Source organism: Bidens hawaiensis, unplaced genomic scaffold, assembly GCF_021521415.1.
Source record: "Bidens hawaiensis isolate Kalapana, Puna unplaced genomic scaffold, B.hawaiensis_p1.1 tig00009659_1, whole genome shotgun sequence".
NCBI lineage: Eukaryota > Viridiplantae > Streptophyta > Magnoliopsida > Asterales > Asteraceae > Bidens > Bidens hawaiensis.
In genome coordinates, this window is record NW_027491724.1 from 456,147 (window position 1) to 476,372 (window position 20,226).

Consider the following 20,226-nt stretch of genomic DNA (forward strand, 5'->3'; position numbering starts at 1 on the left):
AACAACTGCACTTCGTAGAAGAGCCTATAGCCGTAACCGATTGGAAAGAACAAAAGTTGCGCAGAAGTCGAATCAGGATAGTAAAGGTTCAATGGAACTCAAGGCGTGGGCCTGAATTCACTTGGGAAAGAGAAGATCAAATGCGCCAGAAATACCCACACCTCTTTCAGAACATGGCTTCTGCCAGCAACGTCTCCTAAATTTCGGGACGAAATTCGCTTAACAGGGGGAGAATGTGACACCCGGTAAATTCCCAATCCCTTAAATCAACCTAAATATTAGGTAATTATGTTATATGCGCCTTGCGCGAGCGCGCCATATTAGAATCAGCGCGTGCATTTGTTATATGCGCCCTGCGCGAGCGCGCTATGTTAATCAGCGCGTGCATTTGTTATGTGCGCCCTGCGCGAGCGCGCCATGTTAGTCAGCGCGGGCATTTGTTATATGCGCCATGCGCGAGGGTATTGGTTTTATGTATCCATAATGTTGTCTATTGAGTCGACTGTCTCGCATGTTGCTAAGGCGGGTGTATCCCAAATCGTTTATGCGCGTGCGGAAGGGGAACTAACCTCCCCGCATGGCGGGAACATTGAGAGCTAGTTTGCCTGAAGCTCCAAGATGGAATTGACTTCAACATGACTGATCACTATGTTGAAATACCAAGACCACCTGGAGAATCCACAAATGAAACTCAATGTCCCTGACTGCGAGAAGGTTACGCACCTACCCGCAGCAAAGAAATGTCCTTCACGCAGAAAGCTATGCGCACAAAGTGATACGCGCAGAACACTTAGCCTATTCTCCAGTTGTAAGGAGATTACTCCCGCCCAAAAGGAAACAGTAGCGTGTTTCAGAGATTTTCCACTTTTTACTGTACACTGACAAAAGTACCTGAAAAAGCACACTGTAACATGAAAAGTCAGCTGTCAGCCACCCTACTCCCACCAACCACAGACCTGCCTGTCCTGTCCAAATCAAATCAAAATCTTTTATCCACTACTCCACTCTTAAATAAATAATAATAATTTCCATACTTTATCATCATTACACCTAGATATGAAGAGATTACAATCCCCTAAAGCAAGGAATTGTGTTCCCTTGAGTTTGCCTATAAATATGTAACCTAAACTATCACCCAAAACACACTTTAAACTTCTCTCTTAAGAACTGCAACTTGCACTAATCATCTCCCAAGCATCCGTTGCTTTCGTTTCCGATCCTGTTACTAGGTAAGCCGAGAATATAACCTTGAGATCTGCTTTCCAACCCTTATATTCTCCTAATTCTTGATCTTAATATATATACTTCTTGTTATTTAATCGTATTCTAGACCTTCAATTCCGAGGCCAACACCAAGAAAACCCGAATCTCGATTAATCCCTTAACAAGAACCACAGGTGAGTCTCACAGCCCCTATTCTCGCTGTTTTCACTGTTTTTAAACTGTTTTCGGGGCGAGGGACACGTACTTAAATAATGTTTTATCATGGTATACTTACAAGCTATGCAAGCGATTATGTGTTTAAATTATACTTCATGATGAGCAATGCGAACGGTTATCTAAGGTTTTCGATGTATGTGCGCTAGAACTCGAGTAAGTGATCACTTTACCATTGGAACTCTAAGGGTAGGGACTGCTGGTTTGATCCACCCACTCGTAGGGGTCGCACCTCTTTGCATGGACGAGTGCCTAGTATGGTCATGGGGCAGTACTATGGGTTTGAGCCCGCTCGTAGGGGTCGCGCCTCTTTGCATGGACGAGCGCCTTGTTTTTCCGGCACAACGTCCGCGCGTAACCCGCGGGACGGAATTATTGATTAGCTCGTAGGGGCAGCGCCTCTTTGCATAGACGAGCACGGTTTTTCAGAAATGTCCACGCGTAAACCGCGGGACGGCATTATATTATTTAGCTCGTAGTGGCAGCGCCACTTTGCATGGACGAGCACACTTCCAGTAATGATCGCGCGTAGCCCGCGGAACGACTTTTATCAGAAATATGTGTCAGATCTATGTCTTCATACGGATTATCAAGTATATGTTCAGACATGGAATCAGAAATGTGTTTCAATATGATTTTTATTAAGACTATGATGCAATGCGATTTATCAAGTTACTAAAACTTGTGAACTCACTCAGTTTATACTGATTCAAATGTTTTTACGTGTCTTTCAGGAGATAGCTAGGTAGCGCATGGAGTCACACTTAGAGCATCACGCTGAACATCTAAAACTAGCTTTTTGGAAGATTTTAGTTCTATCCCTTCGATGCGCGTGGTTGTTCCCGCCGCGCAAGGGGATATGGCGTGGAAATCTTCAACAGTTTTATACTTGGATGTTTTTTTATGTAATTTTTAAACAATGTAATGTATTTGTATTAAACATATCATGCGCAATGAAAATCTTACTTTGAACGTTTGCAGTGGCCCGTGCTTAATTATCAATCCCCACTCGCGCGCGCCCGGCTGTTTCCGCCGCTCAGGGCCGGGTGTGACATGAGATGACCCGCCCCGTATATGGTTTTGATCTCATCAATCATGTGCTCTATTGTGATCCTGTTACTTTCATTAGGATCATTAGCCATTTTCACAAGCTGTCCAAGGTAATCACTTCCATACTCATCAACCTCTTCATCCGTATTCTCCTTTCGTTTCTTCACAATGTCTAGAATCGATTTCTTTATTGCCTTTTCAAGCTTCTCCGCTTCTCTTTCATCTTTTGTTTTCGATATCAAACTGAAATGCAACCAGTGAATATCAGTGACCAATATTGTTAGACAAGTTTATTATCCATTACAGTTATTATTGTTGGATTTATCATTTATCTTTAAGCTTATATTTTCTATAACGCGAATTAAATATTAGGATAGTTTATTCGCATATTATTATTATTATTATTATTATTTTCATTGTAATTTCTTTATGTGAAGAGATTTGTTTTCAGTATTATTCACTAATACAGATCTTACCTGATTCCTGGAAACCGTAACCTGTACACATTTCTAACCGTTATTGCTGTTAATCTCGCCACCATCTCAAATATATGCTTCCCTTCAACATAACTACTACCAAACGCCGTTCTTGATATCACCTCGGTTGTGACCAACCCGAATTCTTTATGCACATCGATTTCTTGGCCTTCAAAGTCCCTCCACTTATCCAGCATCGTCTCGACGCTTCTGCTCATCTCAGGAATCATTTTCTGTGACATTGGTTTTAAGATATTAAAGTTTTAATCAAATTACACAAAACTAAGTAACATTTTGAATTGAAATAAATGATTCCTACCTTCAAGCTTTCAGCATGGAAAGTATGGTTGGCTAGCTTTCTAACCTTTGCCCATTTTTCGCCTTCGTTTGTGATAAGTGATTCGCCTAAAAGCTTCTTTGCATGCCCTACCATATCCATCTTCGGGTAACCTCCTTCTCGATTGCTTAGTACTTCTTTTACAAGCTCCGGATCAGTAACAAAAAGTTGTGCCTCCGACCCATGCCAGTTTATAAAATTCAACCCTATAAAACATTTCAAACACCGACGTATAAGCGATTGAATTAATGGACACAGTTTATGCCTGGTGAATATATATTTTACCGAAGGTTTTAATCCAAGAGTGTACGTGCGGCTGAATTCGTGGAAAGATGTCGTGCGACATGTCCATTGGGTGGTTCATGGACTGGTTTCTCATGGTAGCGATGACTTGGGTGTTTCCATGAGGAAATTTATAAGAGAGACCTAAAATTCCTTGGGATTTCATCATTTTTTGAATACTGATGGGAGTCCACCATGCTTTAAGAACAAACTTAAGGAAAACCCGAAGGAGAAGAAGACTCGATGTGATGATTACGAGAACTAGAAGTAGAGACATGACTTGGATGAACTCTTTGTTTCAAGTTTTCTGCTTAGAATAAATACTTATAGCTAGTGTTGTATTGTATCTCATCTTTCCTTAATTTGAAGATACCTCTCCCTTTAATTTGTTATATCATTAATAGTTCGTCATTTTCACATTAAAAGACAAACAAACCCTCTAGATTTCAAGTCGGAATTATGAAAAAATATTAGGATGATATACATACATAATACATATAAGAACTCATTTGAGTTCTGAAAACCTTATGTAACAACATAGGGTTTTTTGTGTGTATATATGTGTGTTTGTTTTTAGCCAATCATATATATATATATATATATATATATATATATATATATATATATATATATATATATATATAATCTGTATAGTTGGTAGCTAGTCATTGTGCTAATTATAATGATTGATTTGTCAATATCTTGTTTTGGACTAGTGAATTTAATACTATGACCAATATTTGGCATGAACAGATATATAATTTAATTAAAAATCACTAGTACAGAAAAAACGATTTTTATCACGGTTATACTGCGTTTTTTTAACGGTTTCAAAACTAGTTTAAATATTGCGTTGCATAAAATGGAATCTATTACTTAACAAGGTTTACTGACCGGTGTAATAACTGTAAATATCCACTATTTAAAGCGGGTCCTAACTAGGTTTTACTAAATATTTACAACGGGCATTTAATCGGTGTTTCCTAAATATTTACCACGGGCTACTAACTGGTGTTATATTGACACACCGTTCTTTTATACACCATGATTCGAAACGTTAGTGAAACTATATACAACGGGCTTTAAAATCGTTACTTATTGGAACCATAATCGGACTTCAATAGAAAAAATAAAAATAATATTCGCCACTATTTAATTTTTTCACCAAAATTCAAATAAAATAAATGTATAATAATATCGCCCACTCCATATAACATATTTTTTTCTAAAATTGAGATTGATCATTACAACAACTAGTTCTTAAAATTTATATTGGTCCCATTTTTAATAAATACAAGATGCTATAAAAAAACTTCACAATGCCCTTACAACTCATTAAATAAAATCTGGTCTTTTTTCGACAATTATTCACAAGTGTTAACCCTAAATGATCTGAATCCTCAACCTATTGAGCTATAAGCTCAATTGCAGTTCCTGGAAATGTGCAATATCTCGAATCAATCCGTGCTATAGATCCCCATAATTGATCTATAACACTTGAATCTCGAACCATGAAGAAGAACGAATTGAACGAGTAGAGAAACAACATCGTTAACTATGTGAAAAATATGATTTTTATTAAGAGTTCTTAGGGGCCTAGTGCATACTCTAGACTATTTATAGTCTAGACCCCTTGGTTACATAAAAGGCCTAATAAGCCCAAAAGTAACCGCAACCAGCAACGGTAATATTGTTACATAAGCCTAACTAGTTTTAGCCCTACAAATCGTACATCACAAAAACTAATAATGATATATTTACAAGCTTAAAACCGTCACATCGGAAAATCATTCCATGATCTTCATGGGTTGATAAAATTCTGTTATCGATCATTGACCGGGATGTTGTATCATGTATGGGCTCATATACATCAGTTTACAATCTCATATCAACCATTTCTAAACCTCTATGTACCTTGTTGTGAATCTGTAGCAATATGAATGCCATGTAGCTCGGCATCAGGACCACTGTCACGTGGACCGCCACCACCACCATCACCATCACTAGAACCCGAACCATCTTGACGTTTGGTGGTGGTGCTGGTTAGAGCATTCTTTTTCTTGGCTTTTTGGGCCCAACTAATAAGACCTGCTTGCACATGCTCATCAAACATTGACTTCTTGAAATTGCTTCCCATCTACATAATAACCATTTAGTGTGTTAACTTTTTGGTGTTTTTAGTATGATCCAAGAAATAAAGTTTTGATCTTATAGTAGAGGTGTCAATCGTATCCTGTTAGCGGGTTGGTGGGTTGAATAGTTTTAACCGAACATGACTCTATTTTTATTAATGTTAAAACATCAACCCTAACACTTAAAATCATGTAACCTGAACGTAGCCTATTTATCCAAACGTGTCAAGCTGGTTGGTGGATGATAACCAAGTTGTAAATGTGTTAATTGAGTTGGTGAGTTGTCAAAAAATAATGGGTTACACGCGTTATAAACGGTTAGTGATTGACTTGTTTAAACAGGTTGCGAGGTCGAATTTTTAGTGATGGACTTGTTTAAACGGGTAGTGATTGATTTTGTTTCTTGTTTTTGTTTTTGTTTGTTTGTGGGCTGCTTTTGTCTTGTAAGTGATCCCTCTTTTAGTTTAATAAATTTGGCCTTTAAGAAAAAAAGAAAGAAAAGAAAAAAGCTAAGCAATTTGGCAGGGCAACCTGCTTACCTAAGCAGTTTGATGGGTCAACATATTTAACTAAACAAGTTGACGGGTTGACCTTTTTAACTAAACAAGTTATAACTAGGCCAACCCGAACATGACTCGTTAAATTAAGGAAGAACCCATTTATCTAAACGTGTTTGCGGGTGATAACAAAGTTAAAGCATACTAATCAAGTTGGTGGGTTGTCAAAAAATGGGTTAAGCAGGTTAGTGGATTATTTAACTAAACATGCTAATAGGCCAGCTCGAACATGACAAGTTTAATTAAACCAGTCAACCCAAAAACGACCCATTTAATTAAACAAGTCAACTCAAACAAACCCAAAATCTAATTAATTTCATGTTGGGTTGAGGTTATGCCCAGAATTGTTACCCCTACCTTAAACCCAAAGTTCATACAATTTGAGAATGAAACTAGTTACCTGTGTGACAAGCGCATAAAGTGGTAGAGTACTGTAACTACACATAACTTGAACAAACGCCCTAAAACAAATAAAGAAACATCTTACAGGCAAACTAAAAAAGGCCTAAAACAGGAATAATAATCATGCATTACCCAATAATGAGTCTTGGGATGATGTAAATCAATTTCCCCATTATGCATGAATGGGGGCCAAATTGAACCTGTTGACATGACAAATTTGATCAATTTCTATCCATTTATAGATATTAATTTTTTTTTTCTAAAGGTGACAATTTTGAAAAACTTGTATTAAAACGGGTCAATTCGAGTTGTATTATTTCATAAGTGATTAAGTATGAAAATAATTTATAAGTAGTTAAGTGTGATGCTTAAATCGTCATAAATAATTTTGATTAAAAAATATATTATCATTGTCATTATAGCCGTTTCAAAAAAAAAAAATCATTGTAATAATACAACTTGTGTAACTATATAAAACATATAATCATTGTGATAATGCAAGTTTAAACCACTTGTTCTTGCATGAACTCGTTTGTGACACATTACTCGATCCACCCGTTTTGTCACCCCTGATTATATGGGCTTTACGAGATAAAACTTACTAGTATCCAGAAGAAGAATGAGATCTCAAACGCGTTTTGGAAAAGGATAAAATGTATAAAGTGACGAACGATCTTTGGTCGATGAAACCAAAAGCGCTCATCTGAAGGTTTTACCACCAATTCACCTTCTATGGCTATATGTCTCTCAGCAACCTCATGTGCCAACTGAATGATTACGTGAAGCTGAGAACATCATTATATTATGTTATTAAAAGCAGAAAAGAAAATTATAAAAACCAAAATATTTACTTAAATATACCAAAATTTGGTATTTTCATGCAAAATAAGTTTTTTTTTAAATGATATTTACCCTATTTTATATTTCATACTATAAATGATGTCATGAACTCATGGCTACTACACTGGTTCTTTATTTGGTGATGCATATTTTTAAGTTGGGCGACTTTACCATGAAGGGAATAAAAGCTATCCAAAAATATGTATGCCAACCTGCAAGAAAACCAAGGAACAAATATACCTTGTGACAAAAAGCCTTTAAATAATCTAATAATACTTGAATAATATACTTAACTTAGAAAAGTGTCGCGTACCGTCAATATTCAGCAACAAGAATATGATCACAAATATCCATAAATACCAACTACAATCAATAAAAGCACATATTAGCATTGTTGTAGTAACTGCTAGTCCCTAGTCGGACGGTGGGGAGGGGACTAGCAATTAATTTGAATTAACTGGGATTAACCGATGATGAATCGGCGCTTAGTCGGGATTTGTACAACATGCATATATATCATCATAGCCCACTTTTGACTTTCATAAGTCAATAAGGTTACTCTTTAAAGCATTCCCGGCAGCTCCTCTATAATTATGTGAGGGAGTTCTCTAAATTTTTTTTAGAGGATTATAAGTAATTGTGAGTAAAGGGGAGAGAAAATTTTAAAGAGATAAATAAATTTTGAGTAAATTTGAAGCAACACTGTTTGTCCTCTATTTATTTCTTAATATATTTGAAAGTGGTTGTAAATGGAAGAAGGAGAAAATATAATGATAAAAATTTTAAAAAATATTATTTAATTGTATATGAGAGAGAAAATGTAGTGATTTTTAGTGTAGTTACAAAAATAGAGATAAAGATACCAGAAATGCTCTAACATCATTGCTTCAAAATTTTGATGATGAAAGAAAGCATTCATAAATAAAATCACTTATGCAATTGTTGTAGTTCTCAAAATAGTAGGTTTGTAGAAACCACTTGCCTGATGCCAACAACTTTCCTAAAATCGTCTTCGAGGGCACGCATCATGTACTTGTGAAAATTAAATTTTCGGTTACCCCTGCAATGCGTCTACAATATCATGAAATCATTTGTGTACTTTCTAAAATGATAATACAAAGACAGTGACGCTTAAAACAAGTTACCATAATAAATCCTAGTCGTAGAGCACAATAATCTGGTTCGGTGACTGATCCATAGAATTGCTTGGCGAATGATCTCTTCAAAATTGTTGATAACGTTAGAGTTTAGTACAAATTGGGTACATATATAAGATAAGATTGCACGCATAAACCATTCAAGACGTGAAATGCAAGTAATAGCGCTTCTTTTTTGTAATCATGAGAACCCATTAAGGAAAACTCACGAGGCCCATTACTTGGACCTTGAAGAGGATAATCCAATAATCAAACGCTCACCACTCTTTCACTGTTTGAAAGTTGCAATAATACTTGTTTGAGTTAATTACTCGGATAGTCCATGTGCTTTTACATGGACTGCAGGTTAATTTGATTCTTAACTTTGAGAAATAACATTTGTGGTCCCAATTGTTTGCCAATTTTTCAAAGTTAAGGATCAAACCTACGATCCATGTAAGCTATATGAACCATCCGAGTAATTAATTCTACGTGTTTAGTTTGACCGAAAATAAAATAGTTTTGTTTTTGGGATGTGATGAAAAATGTACACGTTTCTTTTTGGCAAGTTACTTGTGTAATACTTTGTGATTTAGTACATGTTATTTCAAACATCTAACAAACATATATTGTTTATAGTTCGATAATAAGATGATGTGCAACAAAAACCAAATGGCGTCCAAACGTCAGTAATAATTTACCAGCCAACCTAAAGCCTCCGAACGTTTGCCAAGACCCATAAAGCGTTTTGTGATGAAGTCATGATCTCTAACATTTGTGAATTACGGCTCGGCAGCTGTAAATCATCATAAATGAGACCGATGAAAATCTGAAATGTTAATACTAAATGACCAATATAAAGAAGGAGTTTACGAGCCCACAAGTATGTGAATACATCTTCTGCTATTTTGGTGAGCTTTCAACACTGCTTGACCCGAAAGTTTTTAAACTTACACTTTAGAAACAAAATATAAACAAAATCGAGTAAAGTAAATTACCTTTCGAAGAGTCGGACTCGTCTTCTTTTATAGATATTTCCCATTTCTTCCACTGCCTTATCTAATTTGTAAAAAAAAAAAATTAATTACATAATGTTATTAAAAAAAAAAACCACCCACGAGGGGATTTACTAACCTTAGCCCCGCCAAATATAACAGTTAGAACAGAAAATGTCACGTGCACAATAGCAAGTACAAAAATAAAGATGTGTAGATGATGCAATGCCTCGGTGGATAACAATGGGACCTTATTCTGTTTAAGAAATGACAATGGTAAACAAACAATAGTTATATATGTAATTCAATAAAAAAAAGTTACAAAAACGAAAAAAAAAACTTAGTTTGTGGGACAGCTTGATCCGACCTAAGTAAATATCGCCCGTTTTGCCTGAAGTTTAAATGGTTGGTTTGGTTTACTACAAATTTCCAAACCGTCAACCGAACCATTAAACCCACAAAGCATGTTGAGTGGGTTGATTTGATACGGTTTGGATGGGTTTGTTGGTTTTAATGTTTTATGACCGTAACAAAAAAGTATACTTGATTACCTGTTGAGCACAAATACCCACAGGTGATTCTGTGTTTTCTAGCAAATGACGAAGAATATTCGGGTGGTCTTTGTCGTCAGGCAATGCACAAGGAAGAAAGTGTTTCATAATATCTTCGTCCACACAAATCGTGACAATTCTAGATTGACAAACTGATAATAATAGTGAAATGAATCCCAACAACATCAACTCTGCACCAAAAGTTTATGAACCAATTAGTTACTCATTTTTCGTAAAAATATCCTCCATGGAAAATCAACTTATGTTGAAACTAACTAGCAATTGGAGTAGTGTCATGTGCTATGGTGAGCCTAATCGGCAAAAATGTAGTAACCCTGTGCGCAACGTTACAAAAATGGCTTAGCTTTGTACCAACTATGATACGAGCTTAATAGTTATTGGTTGACAGTGCAAAGAGCAGTGAATGTGCCTTGTCTAATTTGCGTAAAACTGGCTAAGTTTCACGTCAATTATGATGCGTGTCTTTGTCTTGTTGGTTCGGAAAGCTAGAGCACGACTTAGTACAACGTTTATCTGTTATTATGACGTGTGTTTATGTGTTATTTGTTGCTAGTACAAAAGCAGGTGACATGTGCATCGTGTCTTAATTATGCATAATTTAGAGCATTCAGAATCCGTCCATCAAATTTAGTAAGTTGGGTTTTTATAATACAGGGAGGTGTTTAAGGTGTTGTGAGTGAAAGAAAAAGAAAACGCAGTGATTTTTTTCTTTATATTGTATAAGTCTTTTAATATATTTTAAAAGTGCTTGTGAGTGAATGAGAGAGAAAATGTAATTATAAAGGTATAAAAAGTATTATTTAATTGAAAATAAGAGAGAAAATATAGTGTGTTTTAGTATAATTTTATATTAGATTTGAAGATAGAGGAATGGATGAAAATGCTATAAGTTTCACATCAACACAGCAACGGCATCTTAGGCTAGAATTATTATTATATATAACAATTAAGAAGTTTGGTGACGTAAACGTTGTCTCATGTGGTTATTCGACCTTTTTATTTGTTTTTTATTTGTTTTTTGATTTTAAATTCACGTCGGTTTGCTGTCGTAAAATACAGGTTTTTTTACCATTGATACCGTCAAGTGATTTCGGCCACATTCGCATCAGCTCGCGGTCGATACCTAAGGTTGTTTTTCCCGCGAGTTTTTTTTGTCCATCAATTCTGTACGAATTTGTGTGAGGTCACTACCACAACGCGCATACATTTTTGGTCATTGCTTTAATTTCGGTGTCGTAACCTGATAACAACCGAACTCGTGTCAGTTCACCACAACACATGATTTTCTGTGTACGATTTAGTGCCGACAACGTCGATTCCGACTAAATCAGCGTTATTTGCAAACACAACGTGCAGGTTTTTTTATTACTTTTTTCGTCCCTCGATTCCAGAATCTACGAATTCGTATCAATTCGCAACTAAGCGCGCTTGTTTTTTTGTTCGCCACATTTTTTATATTTTAAATATGTTAAACTGTTGTATTTGGGTGCGAACGAATTTATGGTTTGCTTTATTTTTGGAGCCGTAACTAGATACCAACCACAGTGTCATCGGTTTGTAGCCGCAACGCATATTTTGTTATGTTAATTTGTTGTATTTTTGCGTTAACAAATTTATTATTATATATTTGGGGTGAAGGTGGGGGCGGGGTTATTACTGGTTTCTTAACCCGACACCAATCAAATTCACCTCGACTCACATGCGCATTGCACGATTTGATAAGTTGTATGAGTACAACTGCCAATAACATCAACCCGGCGCAACGCGCCGGGAATCTTCCTAGTTAATATCTAAATCCAGAATTCCCAAAGTAGGATACCTTCTTTAACTTTTTGTAGGGCTTGAAATAGTGGCTTCCTACCATCCTTCATCAATTTCTGCACATAAACAATGCAAATTTGATAATAAACTCTACAATTATTTCAATAACAAAAGAGTGTTAATTATTATCATAGATGTTGTTGTCTTCGTTATTCATAAACCATGTGTGAATTCCTAGCCGGATTTTATCGCAGTCGGCCTTCAGGCGATGGGTAATCCTCAAAACAGGAGATAGTGGGCTTGGTCTGCGATTGTGTGTATATGAGGTAGCCTTTTGTCAGGGTCGTCTCTGAAAATCTCTAGAAAAATATTGGGCCGAAGACGATTATAAATTCTTAAGAAAATAGCAATCAAACAATTAGCCCTAAATTATATAAAACTAAACATATAAATAGCACTAAATTTTATATAAAACTAAACATATAAATAACAACTAAACATAAATAACAATCAAACAACTAACCCTAAATTTTATAAAACTAAGCATATAAATAACTAACTATTAGTTTAACAGCATTAAGAATCAGTATTTCAGTGAAAAACTCAAAAACCTAACTGTGGAGTGGTAACTGGCGTAGTAGCAAAGGTCAGAGGAGGGACGCCGAATCCGGCACCGTCAGAGGACCGGAGGGTGTTATGTTCGGCGTTCGCTTGATCCCGCCTCAGTATTTTTTGTAAAGGTTTTAATTGGGCAATTGGATTGGTTAAAGGTTATAAATTTACGGACAGGGTAGATATTAATTCATATTAACTCAATTTGAATTGGGTTAAGCTGGTTATGAACTCAAGACTTATTAATTATGAATTGGGGCGGGCTGATGTTATAACTTAATACTTTTATACTTTTTTTTGAAAAAAATACATACATACATACATATATCAGGGAAGTATAAAATGAAAACCCACTTGAGTTGTGAAAACCCGTGAAAACCCTATGTAACATCGTTTTTTTTTGTTTTTTTTTGTTACACACGTAATATGTGTTGTTACATTTAATACAAAAATCGAAAAATCAAAAAAACATTTTTTTGCTATTTTTTAACATTTTTTACTAATTTTTATATATGTTTTCAGGAAAGATAAAATGTTATATATATGTTTACATTTTTTATTAAATTTAATTGTGGACCACAAGATTTAAACTTTAATTAAAAATATGTGATTGAGAATGGGTTTCTAGAGTTTTCACAACTCAAGTGGGTTTTTATTTTAACCTAACCCTATATATATATAGGATCAGGATCATGTGAGAATTTTTTGGGAATTAAGAACTGTGAGAACCATTTTGGACCACAAAAAAACCCAAAAATAAAAAAAAAATCATACAACAAAAAAAAACTAAAAAAACCAAAGTTCTTATTTATCATCCCGGTTTCTAAAAAAAACCGTAAAAAAAATTCTCGGTTTAGCTAAATTATACATATATGTATAATATGTACATACATGTACACACATGTTTTTTTCCTATACACATATGTATAATTTAAGGTAAATGATAATATAAATATGTGTACATTACGTAACTAGAGATTAAATGAAAGTATACATATGTGTATAGGTATAATACGAATTAAAAAGAAAAAAAAATGTTTTTTTTATATGTACACACATGTTTTTTCCTATACACATATGTATAATTTAAGGTAAATGATAATGTACATATGTGTACATTACGTAACTAGAGATTAAATGAAAGTATACATATGTGTATAGGTGTAATACGAATTAAAAAGAAAAAAAATTCGGTTTTTTTTATGAAACCGGAATGAAATATAAGAATTTTGGTTTTTTACATTTTTAAAATTTTCGTTTTTTATTTATTTTATAATTTTTTAAATATTTTTTTAGAGGTTTTTTTAGTGATCCAAATGGTTCTCAAAGTTCTCAATTTGCCAATGGTTCTCTTAGGATCCTTACCCTCTTGAGTATAGTTTGAAAACCCTCTTGAGTTGAGAAATCCCGTGAAAACCCTATGTAACATCATTTTTTTTATTTGGTTACATGTAATATATGTTACATTTAATACAAAACATCGAAAACATAAAAAAAATGTTTTGCTATTTTTTTTACATTTTTTTAGTAATTTTTATATATGTTTTCAGGAGGGAGTAATGTAAATAAACTTTTATATTTTTTATTAACTTTAATTGTGGACCACAAGATTTAATCTTTAATTAAAAACATGTGATTGAGAATGAGTTTCTAGAGTTTTTACAACTTAAGTGGGTTTTTATTCTAACCTAACCCTATATATATATATATATATATATATTAAAAAATTCTCGAGCATAGCGGAGTGTCTGGCCGGTGCCGGTCGACCACCATGCCATGGTTGAGAGCCAGCCTTGCCTTTTGTCTTTGGATTTACCCCATGTACCTAGGTCGTTCAAAAGAAAATTACACAAATTACAAATAACCCTCATATTTAACACGAACCTTGCCAGCATAATGCAGAAAGCGTTCAATGGCGAGAGAAGCGCAGACCATGACGGTGCAGACGGCGGCAACAACCCATGTAGGTGTATACTCAAACGACGTCCCTTCGCCTTCTTGCTCTCCCATGACTTTGAATGGAAACTAACTCGAATATTCAATAGCAAGTACAAGAATAAAGATGTGTAGATGATGCAATGCCTCGGTGGATAACAATGGGACCTTATTCTGTTTAAGAAATGACAATGGTAAACAAACAATAGTTATATATGTAATTCAATAAAAAAAAGTTACAAAAACGAAACAAAAAACTTAGTTTGTGGGACAGCTTGATCCGACCTAAGTAAATATCGCCCGTTTTGCCTGAAGTTTAAATGGTTGGTTTGGTTTACTACAAAGATCTTGTAGAGAAAATGCATAAGTTACTAGTAAATGTTTCGGTTCATCATCTGCACTAGAAAGTCATTGGTGCAAGTTAAATTTTTAGTATATATATTTTTTAAACTTCAGTTGATTCCTAGGTGCATTAGGTATGTAATTTGCAGTGTGACATTTTTTTTAAACTTTTTTACTTTATGTTGATTCGTAGGTGTTGTGAAATCCAATCGATCAATATGGCGTCTCAGACCAATCATTGATTTCTTTTGGGCAATCATTAATTTCATTTCCGTGTTCTTCGCCACTATGTTTTCGGTAATATTAATTCCCAAAATTCGTCTCCATATATGCAATAATGCCTATTATTAAACATTATGTTATGTATGTATGCCTTGCATTTGTAGATGGAGAAATCTAATGGCTACAAGAAGTCATCTGGTTCCAGCACGAAATGGGGCGGTGGCGGCGGCCCTGGCGGTCCTTATGGTGGCGGTCCTCGTGGGCCGCCACGTGGATTAGACAATGTTAGAGGCATAGACCACAGTATGTTATTCCAAATATTTTCATTTGATTTATTTATTATAACATGTAGCGCCTCTGTAGCAGTATTGATGAGACTGTTGTTTTGTCTTTGTGCAGACTCGCTACCTGCATGTGGATCCTGCTGTGGAGGTTAATAGGTTGCAGATTCAGATACGTATAATCTTGTTTTCGATGTTGTTAAGTGATGACAATAAATTTGGGTAAAATTGTGTTATTTTAGTACGTTACTGCTTGTTTGACGCCGCATTTTAATATAGTTATGTGATATGGAATAATTGGAATCTGATTATCAGCTGTAAGAAAACAAATTGTGTTAAAGAAGAGAGTTTTTGAATGTCTGAAGTGATAAGTGATCATAGTTAAGTGATCATATGTTCTAAATTTAGAGGTGTAACGAGCCGAGCTCGATTCATGAGTGGCTTTATAAGCTCGAGCTCAGCTCGTGAGTGGTTTTTCAAGCTCTATATTGGCTCATGCTTGACTCGGTTATTATTTATTTAATTATTGTTTCTATATCGTTATATATTTTTATGTACGTTTATAATTTTAATTTTTGTATATAATGCAATATATATATTATTTTTAGCATATTATATATATAATAGTGTTACTATGTAAATACATAAGAAGTATATTTTAAAACATTTATATAGATAAAATGCATGTTTAGGCTCGTAAACCTAGCCAACCTTGATATGTGAAGCCCAGACGCTAACCTGTTTACCAAATGTGCTTAAATATAAACTCAAGCTGAGCTCGTTGAAGCTAAATTCAATTTAAGTCTTGACGAGTTGATCTCAAGTGGCTCATGAACAGCTCGGCTTCTTTACACCATAGTTCAAATACGTAACGCTTACATTCATTAGACCTTAAATAGTCATAATTAGGAGGCATCCCGCTTTATTAGCTTTGGACATACGATCTTAAGGGTGATCATGGCACGCAACCCAGACCGCAGTGATATCAGACCGAATTAAAATTGAAGACGGCGTCTAAAATTGAAGACGGCGTCTGGTTCTAGGCCGAGACCGAAACGAGAAACCCAATAAATGTAATATTAGACCAATGACCAACTGCCTGCTTTCAGTTTGGCGGTCAATCACCGGGGCTGAACTCAAAATTGCTCACCCAGTCACCTCCAGTGTGGTCCATCCAGGCATCCATAGTCACACTCATTGTGTGGAACCACCCAAATAAAAAACGCGTTCGGTTATTGGTCATGTGTATGGTCTCCACCAAGATCTAAAATATTTGAGTAAAACTATTATTATGATTGCATAGTATTAATAAAACATTTACGATCATAGTTTGGAAGCATTGTATAAGTTGTGTGGTCCATCCATTGTCACACTCATTGCTTGAAAACACCCTTTAATCATTCATGTACATGGTCAAGCTTTTGTCATGTTCCATTTGTTCAAATGAGAATTATGCATTTGAGATAGTATTCAAAGATACCAATTTATGCTTTCTATGTGTATAAGTTTGTTTATTGTAGCTCTTCTTTTGCCCAAAGGATATGGACATTGACATCATCTTGATGGTGATATTTGATAGTTAAGTTTAAACTTAAAAGGACTGTATAGTATTTGTTTGGATCCCATCAATGATTTTGATGATTTATTAAATTATAGTGAGAGCCATTTGATAGTTATATAAGTTAAAACATAAAAAGGACTATATTATATTCAGTGTTGCAAAAATCCCGACTAGGCATCGATTAATCCCCGATTAATCGCTAGTCCCCACTTTACTGATTAATTTTGGGCTAGTCGGCTAATTAATCTGTCAACGATCAAATCTGGTCAAAATCGACGGTTTCCGGCAAAATTCCAGCAAAAACCAGCGGTTTCCAGCGATATTTCAGTCAATTGCTGGCCAAAATATGTTTGTGTATGTATAAAACTGAAAATTACATAAAAAATGTGTGCGTGTATATATAAATTTGAAAAATATGCATTAAAGTCCAATCCGATTAATCCCGATTAAACTCGATTAATCCCGATTAATCTCTAGTCTCCACCGCACCGCCCGACTAGCAACTAGCGATTTTTACAAATTATATTTGTTTGGATCCAATCATATATTTTGATTAGCTAATAGATTATAGTGATAGCCATAGCTGTACCTAGTGTTCTTGAGCCATTTTTAAGTTGAAATCCGAGTTCTAACGTATAAAGAATTCGATAGGAATTATCAAGGCCGCAGCTTCAATCGAGAACAATCTCTACCGCTGAAGTTAGACATTCATATCAGTATCAATATGCATATCTAGTGTAAGAACATGTAAATAAGTACAAGTATCACTATCATTGACACTAGTTCTTATTACTGAATATCAACACTTCAACATAGTGATTCTAACACGCGAGAACAAATAACCGTCTTTCAAACAGGATGAAGGATCACTTTAACGCCGTTCTTAGGAGTAAGGATGTACACATCAGCCGGATAATGAACATGATTATCCGAAAGGGTGACCCTATAACGCTGCAAGATCATTGAAAGCGCAATCTTCGCTTCATTTGTGGTGAAATTTAAGCCAACACAAGTTCGAGGTCCCATCCCAAAAGGAAGAAAAGCCGCAGCATTGTTGTTGGTAGCTTTAGCCACGCCATTCACGAATCTTTCGGGTCGAAAACAATGAACATCCTTTCCCCAAATCTCTGAGTTGTGATGAAGTGCAAGAATTGAGATGAAAATATTCAATCCGGTTGAAAGTTTAAGGTTTCCCAATTTGATTTCCCTCTCGGCTTTTCTTGTGACCGTTAGCACCGGGGGATATAGCCTTAGTGACTCATGTATCCCCATGTTCATCTGCATTGATCAACAAGTTAACAAATTTATATACATTCAAACAAACGTATCTCAGGAGATAGAGAGGCTGCTCCTATTAAATCCCGACTAAAAAAACCTCTTTTTTTATTTTTTATTTTTTGTACGTTTACAGTGCAGTAATCCAGATAACATAATAATGAGAAGGAAAATAAACAGTTTCTTACTGTTTTAAGTCTTGCAATGCCATCCGAAGTTGGGATATTCTGACCAAATAGCCCGATCACTTCTTCCCTTAACTTGTCTTGCCATTCTTGATTAATCGCTAGAAGGAAAACCGTCCACGAAAGTAAGCTTGTGGTCGTGAGATGACCCGCCCCGTATATGGTTTTGATCTCATCAATCATGTGCTCTATTGTGATCCTGTTACTTTCATTAGGATCATTAGCCATTTTCACAAGCTGTCCAAGGTAATCACTTCCATACTCATCAACCTCTTCATCCGTATTCTCCTTTCGTTTCTTCACAATGTCTAGAATCGATTTCTTTATTGCCTTTTCAAGCTTCTCCGCTTCTCTTTCATCTTTTGTTTTCGATATCAAACTGAAATGCAACCAGTGAATATCAGTGACCAATATTGTTAGACAAGTTTATTATCCATTACAGTTATTATTGTTGGATTTATCATTTATCTTTAAGCTTATATTTTCTATAACGCGAATTAAATATTAGGATAGTTTATTCGCATATTATTATTATTATTATTATTATTATTATTATTATTATTATTTTCATTGTAATTTCTTTATGTGAAGAGATTTGTTTTCAGTATTATTCACTAATACAGATCTTACCTGATTCCTGGAAACCGTAACCTGTACACATTTCTAACCGTTATTGCTGTTAATCTCGCCACCATCTCAAATATATGCTTCCCTTCAACATAACTACTACCAAACGCCGTTCTTGATATCACCTCGGTTGTGACCAACCCGAATTCTTTATGCACATCGATTTCTTGGCCTTCAAAGTCCCTCCACTTATCCAGCATCGTCTCGACGCTTCTGCTCATCTCAGGAATCATTTTCTGTTACATTGGTTTTAAGATATTAAAGTTTTAATCAAATTACACAAAACTAAGTAACATTTTGAATTGAAATAAATGATTCCTACCTTCAAGCTTTCAGCATGGAAAGTATGGTTGGCTAGCTTTCTAACCTTTGCCCATTTTTCGCCTTCGTTTGTGATAAGTGATTCGCCTAAAAGCTTCTTTGCATGCCCTACCATATCCATCTTCGGGTAACCTCCTTCTCGATTGCTTAGTACTTCTTTTACAAGCTCCGGATCAGTAACAAAAAGTTGTGCCTCCGACCCATGCCAGTTTATAAAATTCAACCCTATAAAACATTTCAAACACCGACGTATAAGCGATTGAATTAATGGACACAGTTTATGCCTGGTGAATATATATTTTACCGAAGGTTTTAATCCAAGAGTGTACGTGCGGCTGAATTCGTGGAAAGATGTCGTGCGACATGTCCATTGGGTGGTTCATGGACTGGTTTCTCATGGTAGCGATGACTTGGGTGTTTCCATGAGGAAATTTATAAGGGAGACCTAAAATTCCTTGGGATTTCATCATTTTTTGAATACTGATGGGAGTCCACCATGCTTTATGAACAAACTTAAGGAAAACCCGAAGGAGAAGAAGACTCGATGTGATGATTACGAGAACTAGAAGTAGAGACATGACTTGGATGAACTCTTTGTTTCAAGTTTTCTGCTTAGAATAAATACTTATAGCTAGTGTTGTATTGTATCTCATCTTTCCTTAATTTGAAGATACCTCTCCCTTTAATTTGTTATATCACTAATAGTTCGTCATTTTCACATTAAAAGACAAACAAACCCTCTTGATTTCAAGTAGGAATTATGAAAAAATATTAGGATGATATACATACATAATACATATAAGAACTCAAAATGAGTTCTGAAAACCTTATGTAACAACATAGGGTTTTTTGTGTGTATATATGTGTGTTTGTTTTTAGCCAATCACA

The 20,226-nt window shown here is 35.2% G+C and overlaps 3 protein-coding genes and 1 pseudogene across 3 annotated transcripts; 1 reads left to right on the plus strand and 3 right to left on the minus strand.

Annotated features, from left to right (window-relative positions):
* Positions 1–2,435: 2,435 nt before the first annotated feature.
* Positions 2,436–3,777, minus strand: LOC143533260 (cytochrome P450 CYP749A22-like). Its single transcript, XM_077028099.1, has 4 exons — positions 3,586–3,777; positions 3,283–3,506; positions 2,964–3,196; positions 2,436–2,730 (listed from the first exon to the last, which is right to left on the minus strand). Exons 1-4 carry the CDS (start codon positions 3,749–3,751, stop codon positions 2,436–2,438), a joined length of 918 nt encoding a protein of 305 aa, XP_076884214.1. The 5' UTR covers positions 3,752–3,777.
* Positions 3,778–5,488: 1,711 nt separating this feature from the next.
* LOC143533261 (MLO-like protein 1) lies at positions 5,489–14,599 on the minus strand (annotated as a pseudogene).
* A 52-nt stretch (positions 14,600–14,651) lies between these two features.
* Positions 14,652–15,656, plus strand: LOC143533262 (uncharacterized). The gene is made up of 4 exons (XM_077028101.1): positions 14,652–14,655; positions 15,060–15,163; positions 15,253–15,391; positions 15,488–15,656. The coding sequence occupies exons 1-4, from the start codon at positions 14,652–14,654 to the stop codon at positions 15,523–15,525; spliced, it is 285 nt and encodes a 94-aa protein (XP_076884216.1). The 3' UTR covers positions 15,526–15,656.
* Positions 15,657–17,779: 2,123 nt separating this feature from the next.
* Positions 17,780–19,939, minus strand: LOC143533286 (cytochrome P450 CYP749A22-like). The gene is made up of 5 exons (XM_077028117.1): positions 19,643–19,939; positions 19,340–19,563; positions 19,021–19,253; positions 18,394–18,769; positions 17,780–18,208 (listed from the first exon to the last, which is right to left on the minus strand). The coding sequence occupies exons 1-5, from the start codon at positions 19,914–19,916 to the stop codon at positions 17,780–17,782; spliced, it is 1,536 nt and encodes a 511-aa protein (XP_076884232.1). The 5' UTR covers positions 19,917–19,939.
* Positions 19,940–20,226: the final 287 nt, after the last annotated feature.